This window comes from Alligator sinensis, unplaced genomic scaffold, assembly GCF_000455745.1.
Source record: "Alligator sinensis unplaced genomic scaffold, ASM45574v1 scaffold1094_1, whole genome shotgun sequence".
Taxonomy (NCBI): domain Eukaryota; kingdom Metazoa; phylum Chordata; order Crocodylia; family Alligatoridae; genus Alligator; species Alligator sinensis.
In genome coordinates, this window is record NW_005842562.1 from 678,807 (window position 1) to 695,091 (window position 16,285).

General features: G+C 47.5%; 1 protein-coding gene across 1 annotated transcript in view; it reads left to right on the plus strand.

Moving 5' to 3' along the window:
• MSANTD1 (Myb/SANT DNA binding domain containing 1) overlaps positions 1-16,285 on the plus strand; it is a 49,175-nt gene that overhangs the window by 21,285 nt on the left and 11,605 nt on the right. Inside the window, exon 3 of the mRNA XM_025214079.1 lies at positions 10,210-10,494. Coding sequence (XP_025069864.1) covers positions 10,210-10,494 — 285 coding nt within the window. The remainder of the gene's footprint in view (positions 1-10,209; positions 10,495-16,285) is intronic.

Sequence of the window (16,285 nt, forward strand, 5' to 3'; positions counted from 1 at the left end):
AGGATGGGTGGCTCTGGGAAGATCTTTTTAAGAATAGGGTCTCTTTCTAGTATGGGTTGCAGTTGTTTGAGGATTTTTCATACAGGTTCAAGGGAGGGGTGATACATCATAACCAGTGGTGTGCAATTTGTGGGGGGCGGGTTTTGTACTGCAGCAGTTCTTCACATGGTATCCGGGTGGCTCTTTCAAACGTGCGATCTACCTCTCTGGAGGAGTGTCCTTGTTGGGTGAAAGCCTTTTTAAGATTGGTGAGGTGGCGATCCCGGGTATTCTCTTCAGTACAAATGCGGTGGTCTGTGAGGGCTTGGCTGTATATCACAGCTTTTTTGGTGTGTTTAGGGTGATTGCTGGTTCTGTGCAGATATGTATGTTGGTCTGTGGGTTTCTTGTATAACGTGGTCTGTATTTTATCATTTTGGTTACTGATCATCGTGTCTAAAAAGGAGATGCTGGTGCTGGAGTATTCTAGAGAAAGTTGGATGGAGGGATGGTGATTGTTGAATTTCTGATGGAACTCTAATCTTTTTGATGGTAAGTGGAGTATCCAATTGATTCAGTGCATGCCTTGTGAATAATGTGCTTAAGTTGCTCCCAATGTACCTGGATGTCCTTGATGTAGTCAGGTGGGTCAGACAGCCTCTCAGTAAGGCATTGCTGAAGAGCCTCATATCTAGCTTGGTTTTGGAGTGCCTTGATTTTAAATCTCTTCCACATTCCTTTTGGTTGTTTATGTTGTTGTGGTGCAAGCTGTATGACTTGCATCGATTGATCTAAAAGGTGGTCCGTCCAACAATCATCTGCACCTCTCAGGACTTGGGTGATATGGGCATTGGTATGATCAAGGGCTCTGACAATAATTTAGTTGAGAAGGTGCCAGTGATTAGAGCATGGGTGCTTCCAAGTGGTTTTATAATTGTCACACTGTCTGAAGATAGTATACATGATGAGCAAATCATGCTCTGCACATTTTCTGAGGAGAAAGGTACCATTGGGATTGACTTTCCCCACCCTCTCTTTCCCAGTGGTGTCACTCCAGAGTTCAGTGTGTCACCCAGCTCTTGTGTTGAAGTCACTTCTGAGGATGAGCTTGTTTTCCTTGGCAGTGGCAGTCAGGACTGTGTCAAGAGCACAGTAGACCTGTTCCTTGTTGACTTCTTTATAGTCTAGTGTCGGGGCCTATGTACTGGTGATGACCATAGCATACTGGTTGTTACTGAGCTTAAGGCAGAGAGTTATAAGGCATTTGTTAATGCTGACAGGAGTTCTGAAAGCTAACAGTCTTGTTCTTGATGGCAAAGCCAACCCTGTGAATGTGCCTCTCTTCAGGTGACTTTCCTTTCCAAAAAAGGTGTAGCCACCTCCTTCTTGCAGTTAGCCTTCATCTGCCGAGTGGGTCTCACTTAACAGCAATATTGATGTCATATCTTGCAAGTTCGCTAACTTCTATGGCAGTTCTTCTTCCAGGACACTCACTGTTCAGGGAATCCATGGGAGTGCTGACGTTACATGTGACAAATTTCAGTACTTAATTTTGATGGTTTCAGCCACAGGTAGAGTGATCCCACTGGATGGGGCAATGCAGCCTATGTTTAGGGCACCTTTTCTAGCCCCTTCCCCAGTCAAGGTGAGCAGAGGGGGTCCAAAAGAGGACTGCTCAGTCCTGGCTGCAGATGCCAAATTGTATTTGTGTCTCGGTAAGTGCAAAAAGACCAGCACATGACCACTGCCTATGTTCAGATTTGGGACTAGGGACTTCCAGGGATCACTGTTCCTGTCCCCACCCCAACTCATCCATCGCCACGGGACTTGGTTTGTGGGATATGTTAACATGCCTGGCAGAGGCCTGCGCGCAACATCTTTTAATGTGGGGAAGCTGGTGCACAAGCGACAGCCGCATGAACTCAACAAGAAGGAGCCCAGAACCCAGTGGCAAGGATCTATCCCTTGGCAGCCCTCATCCACCTTCAAAGCCTCAGAGAACCAGCAGGTCCTCAAGTGTTCTGCTGTTGGGGTCTTCAGGAGTTTGGACCATGCTTAGACTGGGACCTCGCCTCAAACCTGTTTGCCAGGAGAGACCCTACTAGGAATACAAAGCTCCAAATGACATAACTCTAAGAGTCAATGGTACACACAAGCCTCTCTACCACAACATGGTTACAGTCCAAGGAGAGGATCTATATTATTACAGTTTTCTGGTGACAGGCTGTCCTCTAAGCAGGCTGGTTTTCTTCGGGTATATCCAATAGTGTGTGGACTTTCCGTGACGCTATATAGAGGAAGCAAACATTTTTGTTTGATGTTCAAGTGCACAAATTAACCTAGCTGATGTGGCTATCTGGTCCAGTCCATGTGAAAGGTTGTTTAAAAGCATCTCATCTTGTTTGTGCTACCCCTAATTTGGAATGAGCCAAGGGCTTTCTCCAAATAGGGCTCCTCAATCACCCAGCAGTTTACTGGACGAAACTGCTGTTTGCTTCAGACATCCAGTAATTACAGCCTCTGCTACCTGAGTACAGGTTCATGACTATTACTTCCAGTGTTACCATGTCTGTCACTGTCACTCATATATCCCTACAGGTTTTCAGAAGGATGCCATGACTGTGGGAGTGTGTGAATGGATTAAAGTGATGGTACTTTGCACAGTGCCACCACTGCTGTTTTGTGCCAGTGTGGTACGCACAAAGAGTACTGTGTATAAAGAAAGACAAGCAGGATCTATTTTCAGGGGAATAAGGCAATATGCCACCACGTTTATTGAAAACACAAACTATTAAGCCATTATATCCTTATTGTTTAAATCATTATACTTATAGACACATATTAACATACACATTCTCACATAACCCAGATTCATAAATTGTAAGGCTGGAAGAGACCTTGGAGCCCATCAGGTCCAGCCCCCTGCACCAAGCAGGAAAGATAACTGGGGGTCAGGTGACCCCAGCGAAGTGACTGTCCAGTCTCCTCTTGAAGATTTCCAGGGTAGGTGATTGCACCACCTCTGGAGGGAGCTTATCCACAGTCTGGACACCCTGACTGTGAAGAAATTTTTCCTAAGGTTGAGCCTGAATCGATCTTCCAGGAGTTTGTGGTCATTACTCCTGGTTTCCCCCTCGGGTGCCCTGGTGAACAGTGGCTTACTGAGCCCTTGATGTACTGCCCTGGTGTAGCGGTAAGCTGTTACCAGGTCCCTTGTTAGCTTTCTTTTCCTCAGGCTGAAGCATCCCAGATCCCTCAGCCTTTCCTCGTATGGTTTGCCTTTTAAGACTCTGATCATACGGGTGGCTCTTCTTTGGATTCTCTCAAGCTTGTCCACGCCCTTGTAAAAAGTGTGGTGCCCAGAACTGGATGCAGTACTCCAGCTGTGGTCTCACCAGTGCTGAATGGAGTGGAAGAATTGCCTCTTTGGTTTTGCTGGAGATGCATCGATTGATGCATGCCAGAGTATTATTTGCCTTACTGGCTACAGCATCGCACTGCCGGCTCATAGTCATACCGTGGTCTATTATTACCCCCTTTCATTCATGGTGCTAGTCAGTTTGGTGCCGCCAAGCCTGTGGGTGTGTTGGGGATTGCTCATTCCAAAGTGGAGCACTTTGCATTTCTCGACGTTGAAATACATTAAATTCTGATCCGCTCAACTTGCTAGCCTGTCTAGGTCCGCCTATATCTGTAAGCTATCTTCAAGCATGACCACACTTCCCCATAACTTGGTGTCATCCGCGAACTTGGCCAGTGAGCTCTTCACCCCCACATACAAATCATTAATAAAGATGTTGAAAAGTACTGGACCGAGCACTGACCCCTGCGGGACACCATTGCCCACTTCTCGCCAGGATGACACGGATCTGTTCACTACGACCTCTCTGGGTTCTGTCCTGCAGCCAGTTTCTCACCTACCTGAGTGTCTTGGAGTTAAGCCCACAACCCTCTAATTTTCTTGTGAGGACATCGTGGGATACCAGATCACAAAGGGCTTTTGGAAGTCTAGGTACACAATGAAAACCTGCTTTCTTGTGCCCAGGTAGCGAGTTACCTGGTCATAGAAGGAGATGAGGTTGGTAAGGCAAGACCTGCCCATGACAAAGCTATGTTGGCTGTCATTCTGAATCTTACCTTCTGCAAGCTTATTGCAGATAGACTCCTTATGAACTTTTCTAGGATTTTCCCTAGGATGGAAGTTTAGGCTGATTGGCCTATACTTACCCGGGTCCTCCCTCCTGCCCTTCTAGTGGATGGGCACAGCATTGGCCCTCTTCCGGTCCTCTGGGACTTTTCCAGGGTACCACGAGTTGTGGAAGTTTGACCAGGGGTTCTGCAATGACTTTGGCCAGGTCCTTCAGCACTTTTGGATGAAGATCACCCTCTCTCTCTGACTTATATACACCTAGTTTTTTTAATTGGTCATACATCAATTCTACAGCAATAGTAGGAAGGCAAATATTCCTACTGTTTGCATCTTAAGTTTCTATTTTCTTTCTTGCCTGACCACACACGTACCACATTCATACAAAACAAGAAATAGAAAAACATTAAGATGGCTACATAAAACAAAATGGAGTTTTAGCTTATGCTAAGCTATATAAAAGATAAAACTACAAATGAAGTCCAACACCAGTATACTTCAAGCCCAATGGAACTGAAAAAAAGCTGCTGCAATTATGAAGCACTAGGGAAATGCAGTCCCTGATTATCAGTGAGGTTAATTCAAATGTCCTCAGAGTGATGTTGTTCATGCTACTTGGTGACATTGCCCTGTTATGGAGAACTACACTGTGGCACCAGTGTCTTAGCTGCTGTTGATCTACATGAGTTCATATGTTAGTTTTTCCATTAGTGACTCTCATGCTTGGGCTCATCTGCCCTCTTGCCATTGAGATGAGTTTTTAACCACTGGGGAGATCATTGGCTGTTGCCAGCTGCTCCACACTTGTAGTTAGCTGCTCCATCAGACAACAGATGCTGCTAATGTGGTTCATGTGGGTTACCAGTTTGCCATCAGAGATCTTCCATTAGAGAGTTCCTCCATTAGAGGTCCAAGTTCAGCAAACACCAGCTCCCACCAAAACCCACATTTTAATTATCATTAATCTTTGCTGTTAAGATTGTGAGCTTCTTATTATTGCAAAAATGTTTTATTGCAAATAATTTAAACAGCTAAGTTAAAAGGTATTTGGATCAAATGGACAAGTTGTTGTCAGTCCTGTATTTAGTTATTTTGTGACAAGCTATTCCAGGTTTAAAAGATGTATAAATATACATGGTCTGTCAAATATTCTCTGATGAAATTGCATCAGCTGGTTATGAAACATAAAAAAAAAAAATTAAAATTTTTAATGCATTGAGGGAATAAAAATACAGACTTCTTTGATACAGGCTTTGCTTTTCATTTCTATTATATGTAGTTCCCATAGCTAAAAATCTCATCATACCTTGTAGCATACGTGCATGCTAAACTGCATCAGAACCTAAGAAAAAACTCCCTTCCTCTCCATTCACCAGTCCAGAGTGCATGTTTTATGAAAATGGTAGGTCAGCTATCAAATCCAGTTCTTTTCCTATTTTCATCAGATGGAATCTGCTTTCTGCTAGCAGAAACCATTTTTTGTTTATTTTCTAGGTCTGTTAATTCAAATTTTACTTATGTGAAGCATTTATCTTTATTCTTATCTCTCTCCTGTCCCTTTGAAACAATCTGGCTTAACAGTTGCAAGATCTAAAGTAGGGATATAACTAGGGATCCTGGTTTTCTTTGTTAAAAAATCCAGAATGCTCTGATAAACCCTCCCAAATTCTCTGATTAAAAAAACCTAAGGTCTGTGTTTCTCTGTGATTTAAAATGAAATGTCACACACGTACGTGTATGTGTACATATGTACATATAATATATATTTATGTATAATATGTGATGTATCACACACACACACACACACACACATACATATATATTCATTTATATGCGCGCGCGCACACACACACACACACACATCTTAACGTTGTAGTTAGGTTTTTGAAAAATGCACCTTTAAGTGAAATGATGTTAAATGAATCCAATTTCCCCATAAGAATTAATGTAAATAGGGAGGGTTAGGTTCCAGGGAAATTTTTTTCCCCAGACAAAATACATTATATATCTGGGTCCGCAGCTCTGTGCCCTGCTTGCCCGTGCTGAGGCCTTGGGTGGGGTGGCTCTCCACTGCCGTGTGCACTCCTGCAGGCAAGTGGTGGGGGGGAGAGGGGGATTGAGTCCCCTGTAGGGAGGGGGCTGGGCAGGGCTGGGGTTGCTGCACAGCCAGGTGGCATTTGGGGCTCGGGGCTGCAATGCATGGCTGCAGGGCCCCATTGGGGAGCAGGTTCGGGCTGCGGGTAGCTCGTCCAGTGGGGGGCCGGCTCTCCACTGCCACACATATCCCAGGGGGCTGTGGGGACCCACGCCCCCCAGATCTGTACCCTGGGCAGGCACAGACTGTGGGCTTGGGCTTCCACCCTGCTTTGCTTCCCTGGGGCCTCCACAGCCCTGCTAGCCATTGCCAGCTCTGCCCTACTTTGCTCCCCTGCAGCCTCCGCAGCCCAGCAGGCATGACCTAGCATGGCTGGGAACAGCAGGGCTGCACAGGGATCTCCTTACCACTGCTCACCCCCCTGCTGCCCTAGCAATGCGCCTCCTGCGCATGGGGCTGCGCCCCTCAAAGCAGCAGCACAAACAGGTGATACATCGCCAGGGCTGGGGGGGGGGGCACACCCCCGGGGGGGGGGGGGGGGGGGGGGAGCAGCAGTGAGGAGATCCCCACATGGCCCCGCTTTCCCCAGTCACACTGGGTCATGCCCACAGGGCTGCGGAGGCCCCAGGGGAGTAAAGCAGGGTGGGAGCCCAGGTCTGCAGCTTGCGCCTGCCCCGGGTACAGATTTGGGAGTGCGTGTGGCAGCAGGGAGCCAGCTCTCCCCCTCCCCCAGACAAGCCACATGCAGCCCCGTCCTGCTTCATGCTGGGGCCCTGCAGCTGTGCATTGTGGCCCTGGGCCCCAAGCCCTACCCAGCTGGGCAGCAGTCCCAGCCTTGCCTAGCTCCCTCCCTACAGGGACCTCAATCCCCATCTCCCCCCATCACTTACCTGCTGGAGCTGCTCTGCAGGCTGCCTGGGGCCATGTGCATATACATACATGCATGTGACGTCCCCTGTCTCACCGCCTGTCTCACTAGCAGGCAGTGGCCAAACAATGTTATAACGGGACATTGCACAACTTTAAACGAGTATGTTCCTTAATAGATCAGTGATGTAATAACAAAACAATGCTAACCGGAATGGTGTTAAGTGAGGAGTATCTGTGTGTGTGTGTGTGTGTGTGTGTGTGTATTGTAATAAAATAAATTCTAAATACCTATATATTTTGGCATTTGATTTTGGTTTTTTTTATTATGGAAAATCAGACGTCTCCCTGCCCCTTCGCTCACCAGGATGCGGGTCCAGCTGCAGCTGCCCCCCTGCTGTTTTATGGCACTGAGCAGCCATGATATGCCAGTGCCCCTCACTGCAAAGCCACAGCCCTGCCAGTGCCCCTCACTTCTGATCTGCAGCCCCTGCCTATCCCCCACTTACTCCCTTCTAGGAGCAGCTGTCCCCCTGCACCAGGACATAGGTGCAACTGTGGTTGTCACCTCCCGCTGCTTTGGGACACTAAACAACCCTGACATGCCAGTGCCTTGCTCCTGCCTATGCCATTGCCCCTCATTTGCAAGCCATAGCCCCACCAACCCTGCCAGTGCCCCATGTGTGTCCTGCATTTTGCTTCCAAGCCAAGGGAAGCCCAGCAGCAGGCAGGGCAGGTGGGAGGGAGGAGAGGAAGAGGAAGGGGAAGTGGGATGGGGATGTATGCGGGGCCACCCATGGGGCCAGCCACCTTTTAGCCCCCACCAAGTGGAGACTGCTGCTCCTTGCCTGCTGCCCCAATGAGAGTCCCCAGTCCACCACAGTCCCTGCCCTACTGCCCTTGCTTTCCTGCTCGTAGGCACTCACCACTCAACTGGTTCCAGATGGCAGCAGCATGTCCTGGCAGAGTTGGGCTGCCCCAACTGCTGTAGGCTCACTGCGGCTCTGGCCAGCCCTTGCACACTGCCCAGGGCTGCCAGCGCTTGTCCCCACTGCAGATCGTGGAGCTGCTCTGCCGAGACGCTCTGCACTAGCCTGGTCTGGCCCAGGCACTATGGATGCTGAGCGCTTTGATGTACCCACTGCCACCTTTTGGAACCATCTGGGCAGTGAGCACCTGGGGACAGCAGGATAGGGGTAGCGGGGTAGGGACTGCGATGGGCCGGAAACTCGCGTGGGGACAGTGGGTGGGTGGCGGCTCGGGACTAGAAGACCCCTTCTGGCCCCATGGATAACCCTCTCCCACTTCTTTTCCTCCTCCTCCTCTCCCTTCCCTCTTCCATCTCACTTGCCCTGCCTGTCACCAGGCTTCCCATCCACCGCTTCCCTATAGGGCCAATCGGCAGGCCCCAAAACCTGTAAAATCAGATCCAGGGGCCACGCAGGGACCAGGAAATCACTGGCCCCCTCATTCCCAACCCATAGCCCCCTACCTCCCCAGGCCCTACTTACTCCGAAGGCTGCAGGAGGCAAAGTGAGTCTGAGTCAGCCCTGGCTAGTCTTAAATTCTCAGGCCCTGCCCATGCCCCCTCCCCCTTCCCCTTTCCCTTTAGACAGGGTTTAGGGTTTTGTACCCATTTTGCAAACAGCTTGTTGCAGGCTGGAACTCTGCCAGCCTGTGGAGAGCTGTTTGCAAAAGGGGAAACCCATGGTTTTCCACTTCAAAGGGGAAAATCCTCATTTTTCTGCAGGAAACGGAAAACCTGGAACCCTGGATATAACCAAAAATAAATCTCTCAGTGATTTGGGTGACCATTTTTTTTTTACAGTTCATACAGTTTTCTGTGAACTTGAGTTTTAAGTTATATGATCTTGAGGTCAAAAAGTATACAAACAATACCAAGTCTGTGTGATGGAGGAAAGTTTGGATCAGGTAAGTAACTGCCTTACATGCCTTCATAAAGGGATATATATGAAGGACAAAGTCATAGAATCATAAAAAATGAGGGTTGGAAGGGACCTCAGGAGGCCATGTAGTCCAACCCCCTGCTCAAAGCAGGACCAGCCCCAATTAGATCATTCCAGCCAGGGCCGGGCATTAAAAACCTCCAAGGATGGAGATTCCACCAACTCTCTAGGTAACCCTGGGGCGGGCAGTTATTTTGGGCGGAGGGCCGCTTACTGAGTTTTGGCAAGCCTTCGAGGGCCACATGACAGGCAATCCAGGACAGATTAATATTCATTTTCTACATTTTTAGGGGCCCTGCGGGCTGGAGAGAATAGCTTGGCGGGCCGCATCCGGCCTGTGGGCCACATTTTGCCTACCCCTGAACCTGTTCCAGTGCTTCACCACCCTACTAGTGAGAGAATTTTTCCTAATATCCAACTTAACCCTCCCTTGCTGCAACTTGAGCCCATTGCTCCTTGCTCTGTCACCTGCCACCACTGAGAACAGCCTAGTTCCAAGTCAAGTCTGTCAAGAATCCTTCAACTCTTTCTAAATGGACATAAACTTTGTGGTACATCTATAAATATCTCCAACATTATGCTTGTTACTATAGTTCCCACCCACTATGACTGTTCCCTGCATCATGCTGGTGCCATGCGACTATCACTTGAATTAAGGGAACGTCTCTATTCTTTGTTAATGGAGTAAGGCATGGCGTAGATTTCCATTTAGTGTAAAGGCAATGGTTCTCTCAGTAGTCTTTATTATAATAATACATTCAGTTAGACCTCAATAAGAATGGTCAGTTTGGCAGCTGGTAAGGGTAAATATTTAGCATTGTTTGACAAGCATATTGGTTACTTAAATTACTTAAATATTTCTCTTCACTGGTAGAAGCTGTTTTTCTTTTGCATTGGTACTTAGCTCAACTTTGGAAAATATGCGTCTTTGTATCACAGGATAAAATCCTGAAAATAATTTTAATGACCTTACTGGAAATTAAAACTCCCAAACTCTGTCTGTCTTTGTTCTCATTAAGTATTTCTAGTTTGACTGTCAAATGATCAAAGTTTTATATGAAAAATTGCTTCAGACACTAAATGAAGCTGTAAGATTTACATGAAATGCTTATTTTGTATTATCAGACCTTAATGTTATGTGTCTTTCATTACAGGAAATTAAAATGCATGACTGATAGTGAAACTGTTGCACCTGACTGGCCTTATTACAAAACCATTGATAGGATCCTGTCTAAAGTAACAGAACACAGTGATGTGAAAATGCATGAAAGTCAGCAACCAGGTCCTTCTACATCACAGACTGAAGCCTCACAGTCACCATCAGCTAAGTCTACACCTCTCTACTTACCATATAACCAATTTACTTATGAAGGAAGGGAAGAGTGTTTTGAAGATGAACATTCAGAGAGCTCATCGAGCCTACTTTCTTACAAGCTTAGGTAGTTTTTTTATTCTCTCTCATATGTCACATTGGACTGGGTCTGTAAGACTGCTTACATTTCTCTCTCACTTTCGCTTTTGCTCTCCTTCACTCTTGCTCTTGTGCTGTCTTTCTTGCTCTTAAATCACAAGTGAGATGTGGTAGTAACTTAACTGCAGGACTAAGGTTTTTCATCTGTGGGTGGTTAAAGGGATTTGGAAAGACTGGGTCAGGACTGATACCAAAAAATGCTGCACAGTCCCCAACTTAGCTGGGTCCCTAACTTAGCATGAATATCACTCAGATCATGAGATGCAGTAATTCTGCTGGGATAGCAGATGCCTCTCAAGTTCTATGACATGGGTGACTGGTGCCTCCTAATCATGGGAGGCACCAGCAGCCGATTAATGACGGGGGGAGTCTCCAAGCAGCTGATTGCTGACCGGGGGGCCGGGGGAGAAAAAAAGGGGGGGGCGCAAAGGAGGCTGTTTGTGAAAGCCTGTGGGGAAAGGGGAGGGGAAAGGGCCATGAGGAGAGGGAGCGAGGCTGGGGCTGGCAGTGGGCAGGGCTTGGGCTTGGGGACGGGGTCCACTGCACCTGTGCAGCTGCCCCTTCCCCCATGCCAGGGGTCATTTGCCTGGTGCCGGCATTCACCTCCCCTTAGCCCTGCCCTGGCTCTGACTGCCTCCCCGCACTGGCCCTGGTCCGGCCCCAGCCCCGCAACACCCGGGGCAGGGCCAGCCTTGGTTGTGGCACCAGGCTGGAGGAGACGGAGCCCCTTGCCCCACCCTGCCTCATCTAAGTAACCCCCAGGAAGAGCCCGGTGGCTTTTCAGAGTCACAGTACCAGGGAGCGAAGGGGGGCATATGGCCCCCCTGATCTTTGCACAGGGAAAGGGCGGGCTGCAGCTGCGAGGTGAGCTGGGCTCTGCCTGCTCCACGCCTCACTGCAGCCTTTGAAAGCGGCGCGCCACCATGTGACCTGCCGCTGGGCAGGCCAGGCAATGAGGCACAGGACGCTGTGCCACTCCACTTTCAAAAGGCTGCAGTGGGGCATGGAGCAGGCAGAGCCCAGCTCGCCTTGCAGCTGCAGCCCACCCTTGCCCCGTGCAAAGATCGGGGGGGGGGGCATGTGCCCCCCTTGGCTCCCTGGCACTGCAACTCTGCAGGAGTCACCGGGCTCAGCTTGTCCCATGACCCGGCCCGAGCAGGGCTCCATTCACTGTGAGTGGGGCCCCAGCCGGGCTGGGTCCTGGGACAATCCCCACAGTGCAGCAGGGAGCAGGACAGGGGCAGGGGTGAATGATTCGTCCCTGTCCTTACCCCACTCCCTCCTGCATTGTGGGGTAAGCCCAGAAACTAAAGAAAGAAACCTTGCCTACCTGCCTGCTGTGCTGGGCCAGCTGCGTGCCCCTCCCCCCTGCTGCAGCAGCCTGCGGCTGGAAGTGTCGCCGGCGCTTTTCTCGGGGGCATGGCCCATCTCAGGGGGTGTACGTGCACCCATGTGCACCCGCTACACATGCCAGTGTTCTATGTAGTGCATGTAAAGAACAATCTGGGGAAAATAACATGTTGTTTAGATGCACAGTAATTTCTCTCTCTCCAGCCATTCCTATCAGCCACAATGTAGTAAGAATGACATTTCACTAGATTTGCCTATTAAAAATGTATAGAGAACAGCTTTAAAGATGGAAACTGCAACTCATGCATTAAAGTGCATTGCAGCCATTTTATATATAATTAAAATGGTGTTTATTTGAAATCATCATTAATATAAGAAATAAAGATGCGCTTTTCTTGTGTGGAAAATATTTTAATTCCCTAGAAAGCGTGGTTTCAGCAAAGACAATATTGTGGACCTGATACATTTCAGTCTTTTCTAGTCTCATTTTTCATGCAAAATATGTGATAGAAATAAGATTTGACTGCATTTTTCTATCAGAAAAAAAATGAGGTGATCCTAGAAAACCTTACTGTGTATCTGTTTAGTACTTAAGGATAACAGTAAAATTATGTGTCAGTCATGCAACATGAAGCTTTTGAACTAGAATTAAAACCAGACAGACTGGTCTGGATTAATGACTTTTCAGGCCTACATTTGGAGTTGTTTGAGAGAACTTGAGTAAGTAGTAAAGCAGAGGCTAATTAATTCAATAAATAAGCATATTTAGATTTATCCTGAACAGCTGATGATTTTCCCAAAAGTATTTGTCTGAAATAATTCATAGAATAATTTCTGTGAGTATTTCTTGATCTGTAACACTGTATTGGTTTATGAGCTGCGATTCTTGTTCCACTAACAATTCACTATAAGTATTTGAGGTCTTTGATACTCAACTTTGCTCGGATATGCATAACTCCTAGAATCAGATTTCTAATGCAAATACTTTCTTTTGCCACCTCAGAACTTGATTTCTGTGAATATTCTTTTATAGTAAACTTAAGTAATTGTGTCGCAAACAGTACCAGTAAATTCATACCATAGAAAATTTTGGAACACAATGAAGTTAAAAAATATTTTTGAGGTGTTCATTTATTGTTATTTAGGAACAATTTCAGGACATTTGCGTTTTGTATTACAAGCAGCTGAAAGACCTATATGAAAGGTATTATAGCTGTAAGTATCTGAGAATCAATTGAGCTTCGTTTTACACTGGAAGAGTCTCTGTGGATTCTAAAGAGTAACAAAAAAGATTCAGCTACTTAAGAGGAGACGAGCCAGGAACTTAGTGGAGCTGCAGAGGAAGAGGCAGGATGATTGTATGACCTGGTGTTTAATCTTGCCCTTATCTGTGTGGGAGAGCATTTTAATGAGTTGTGTAAGATCAGATTTCAGAACACTTCACTAACTTTAGTTTTTATCTCCACTGGCCTTTTTTCCCCCTAAAAATTTCTTCCTCTTGTTACTACAAGTCCTGCTTCACTAGCATTGACAGCAGTGAGACTGCCCATGCAGCTTAGCTTCTGGCATTTTACTGACAGTGCTTTCTAACCCTATTCAGGATTGCTTTGAAACCAATGGCGCCAATACGTGTGAAGAGAGGCTGCTCTGACTTGCTGTAATTACAACGCGTCAGAGCAGACTAGAGGTGCGCCGATACATTGGTCCCATATCAGATGGGCACCAATATAAAGAAAATTAACAGCATCAGCAGTCAGCTTTTTTGGCTGATGTGGCCAATTAATGTGGCCGATAAATGCCTCACGCATATGTGCAGCTGCAGCGCAGCCCCAGCTCGTCTCAGCCCTACTCCCTCCCTCACCCCAGCGCCCCGATCTGCGTCCCCATGTCCCTTCCCTCCCCGCTCGCCCCTTCCTCCACGACAGACTTACCAGCCAGACCTGCATATCGGCAATTGGATCAGTATCAGCTGATATGGCTCGTTAAGAAACAGCCATTGGTATTGGCCCAACAAATTTGTATCAGTGCACTCCTAGAGCAGACTTGATTAATCAACTCTGCTGGAACGTGGTAATTACTGTGCTCCAGCAGACTCCAGCGTCGCATGTATCAGTGTCCCCCCACTGAAAAATGGCGGTGGGGGTACTTTAAATAAAGCTCATTTGATGAGCTTCAGTTAAAGTGCCCCTGCTGCCATTTTTCAGTGCGGGGACACTGATCAACATGATGATCTGGTGCTTTAATTGGAGCGGCTCTCAAAACTGCTCTAATTAAAGTGCCCCCCACCCCACTCCCGGAGCACATGTATAAACGGCCCATGGTTTTAAATCTCAGAGCAAGCAGCCCTGACTATACTAGTGCTCTCACTCTTGCTACCTTCAGCAGAGATAAGATAGTAGCAGCAATAGTAGAAAATTTTAAAGAGGGAACCTAGTCCAGACAAGGCCAGATTCCACTAGGAAATGAGATATCCAAATCCTTCTTTTATCTTGACCAATCAGGTGAGCAGGAGCTGCCATTCAGAGACCTTTTACTTGTCTATAATGATATTTTAGAGAATTCTCTTAAAGTTACTTTAGCCCCAGTGCAGCTCCTGCTATGCTGGTAGAAGGTGCATTAATTTTTTGGGTTTTTTAAAAAAAAATTCCTCCCATCAGTCTGATACCTAACCTATTTTGAGTAAAGCTATACAACAGTCTTGATTGTGGCATGAGTAAGGCTAAAATGGAAAAAGAAGCTTTCTGCTATATAAGGGTAGACTTTGGCCTTTTCCTCACAGGCCTTGTATCATAGAATCAATCATAGAAAATTAGGGTTGGACGGGACCTCAGGAGGCCATCTAGTCCAACCCTCTGCTGAAAGCAGGACCAGCCCCAAAGCTGGGACTTATTATATACCTCAAAGGATGGAGATTCCACCACCTCTCTAGGAAACCTGTTCCAGGGCTTCACCACCCTCCCAGTGAGAGAGTTTTCCTAAACCTAAACCTCCCTTGCTGCAACTTGAGACCACTGCTCCTCATTCTGTCATCTGTCTCCACTGAGCACTGTCCTCTTTGGAATGACCCTTTAGGTAGTTAAAGGCTGCTATTAAATCTCATCTCAGTCGTCTTTTCCCCAAGTAAATAAACCCAGTTCCCTCAGCCTCTGATAAGTCATGTGCCCCAGCCCCGAACCATTTTGGTTTCCCTCTGCTGGTTTCTCTCCAACTTGTCCACATGCTTTCTATAGTGGGGGGCCTGAAACTGGACACCAGATGTGGCCTTACCAATGCAGAATACAGGGGAATAATTGCTTCCCTTGATCTGCTGGCAATGCTCCTACTAATGCAGCCCAGTTTGCTGTTAGCCTTCTTGGCAACAAGGGCACACCGCTGGCTCATATCCATCTTATTGTCCACTGTAACCCCCAGGTCCCTTTCTGCATAGCTGCTGCTTAGCCAGTCAGCTCCCAGGCTCTAGCAGTACATGGGATTCTTCCATCCTAAGTGCAGGACATTGCACTTGTACTTACTGCACCTCATGAGACTTTTTTTGGTTCAATCCTCCAATTTGTCTGGGTCACTCTGAATGCTAGCCTTATCCTCCAGTGTATCTCCTACACCCCTCAGCTTGGTGTCATCTGCAAACTTGCTGAGGGTATACTCTATTTCATCTTCCAGGTCATTGATTAAGGCATTGAACAAAACTGGCCCCAGGACTGACCCCTGGGGCACTCCACTTGATACCGGCTGCCACTAGACATTCAGCCATTGATTACAACTTGTTAAGCCTGACAATCCAGCCAGTTTTCTATTCACTTTACAGTCCATTCATCCAACCCATACTTCCTCAGTTTGCTTGCATGAATGCTGTGGGAGATGGTATCAAAAGCCTTGCTAAAGTCACAGTATATTACGTCCAATGCTTTCCCCACATCCACAGAGCCAGTTATCTTATCTCATCATAGAAGACAATCAGATTGATCAGGCAATCTTGGTGAATCCAAGCTCCTCATCACCTTCTCCTCCAAGTGCTTAGAAATGGATTCTTTAAGGACCTGTACCAAGTTCTGGGGACTGAGGTGAGGCTGACTGGTCTGTAGTTCCTTGGATCCTTCTTCATCCTTTTCCTAAAGATGTGCACTATTTTTGTCCTTTGTCAGTCATCTGGGACTTCCCCTGATCGCCACAAATATTCAAAGATGATGGCCAGAGGCTCATGCCCCCGAAGGCTGGGGGGGCGGGGGGGGGGGGGGGGGGGGGGCACGGCGACTGCCTGCAAGTGGCGGCAGTGTTAGAGGTGAGGGCATGGCGGTGGCGAGTGGGTAGCTCCTGTAGGTGGCCGTGGTGGTGTCGGTGGCGGGGGTGTGGGATGGCGAGCACTGACTGGTGGTTGGCAACCACCCACAGATGCCGCTGGTGGGGTTGGC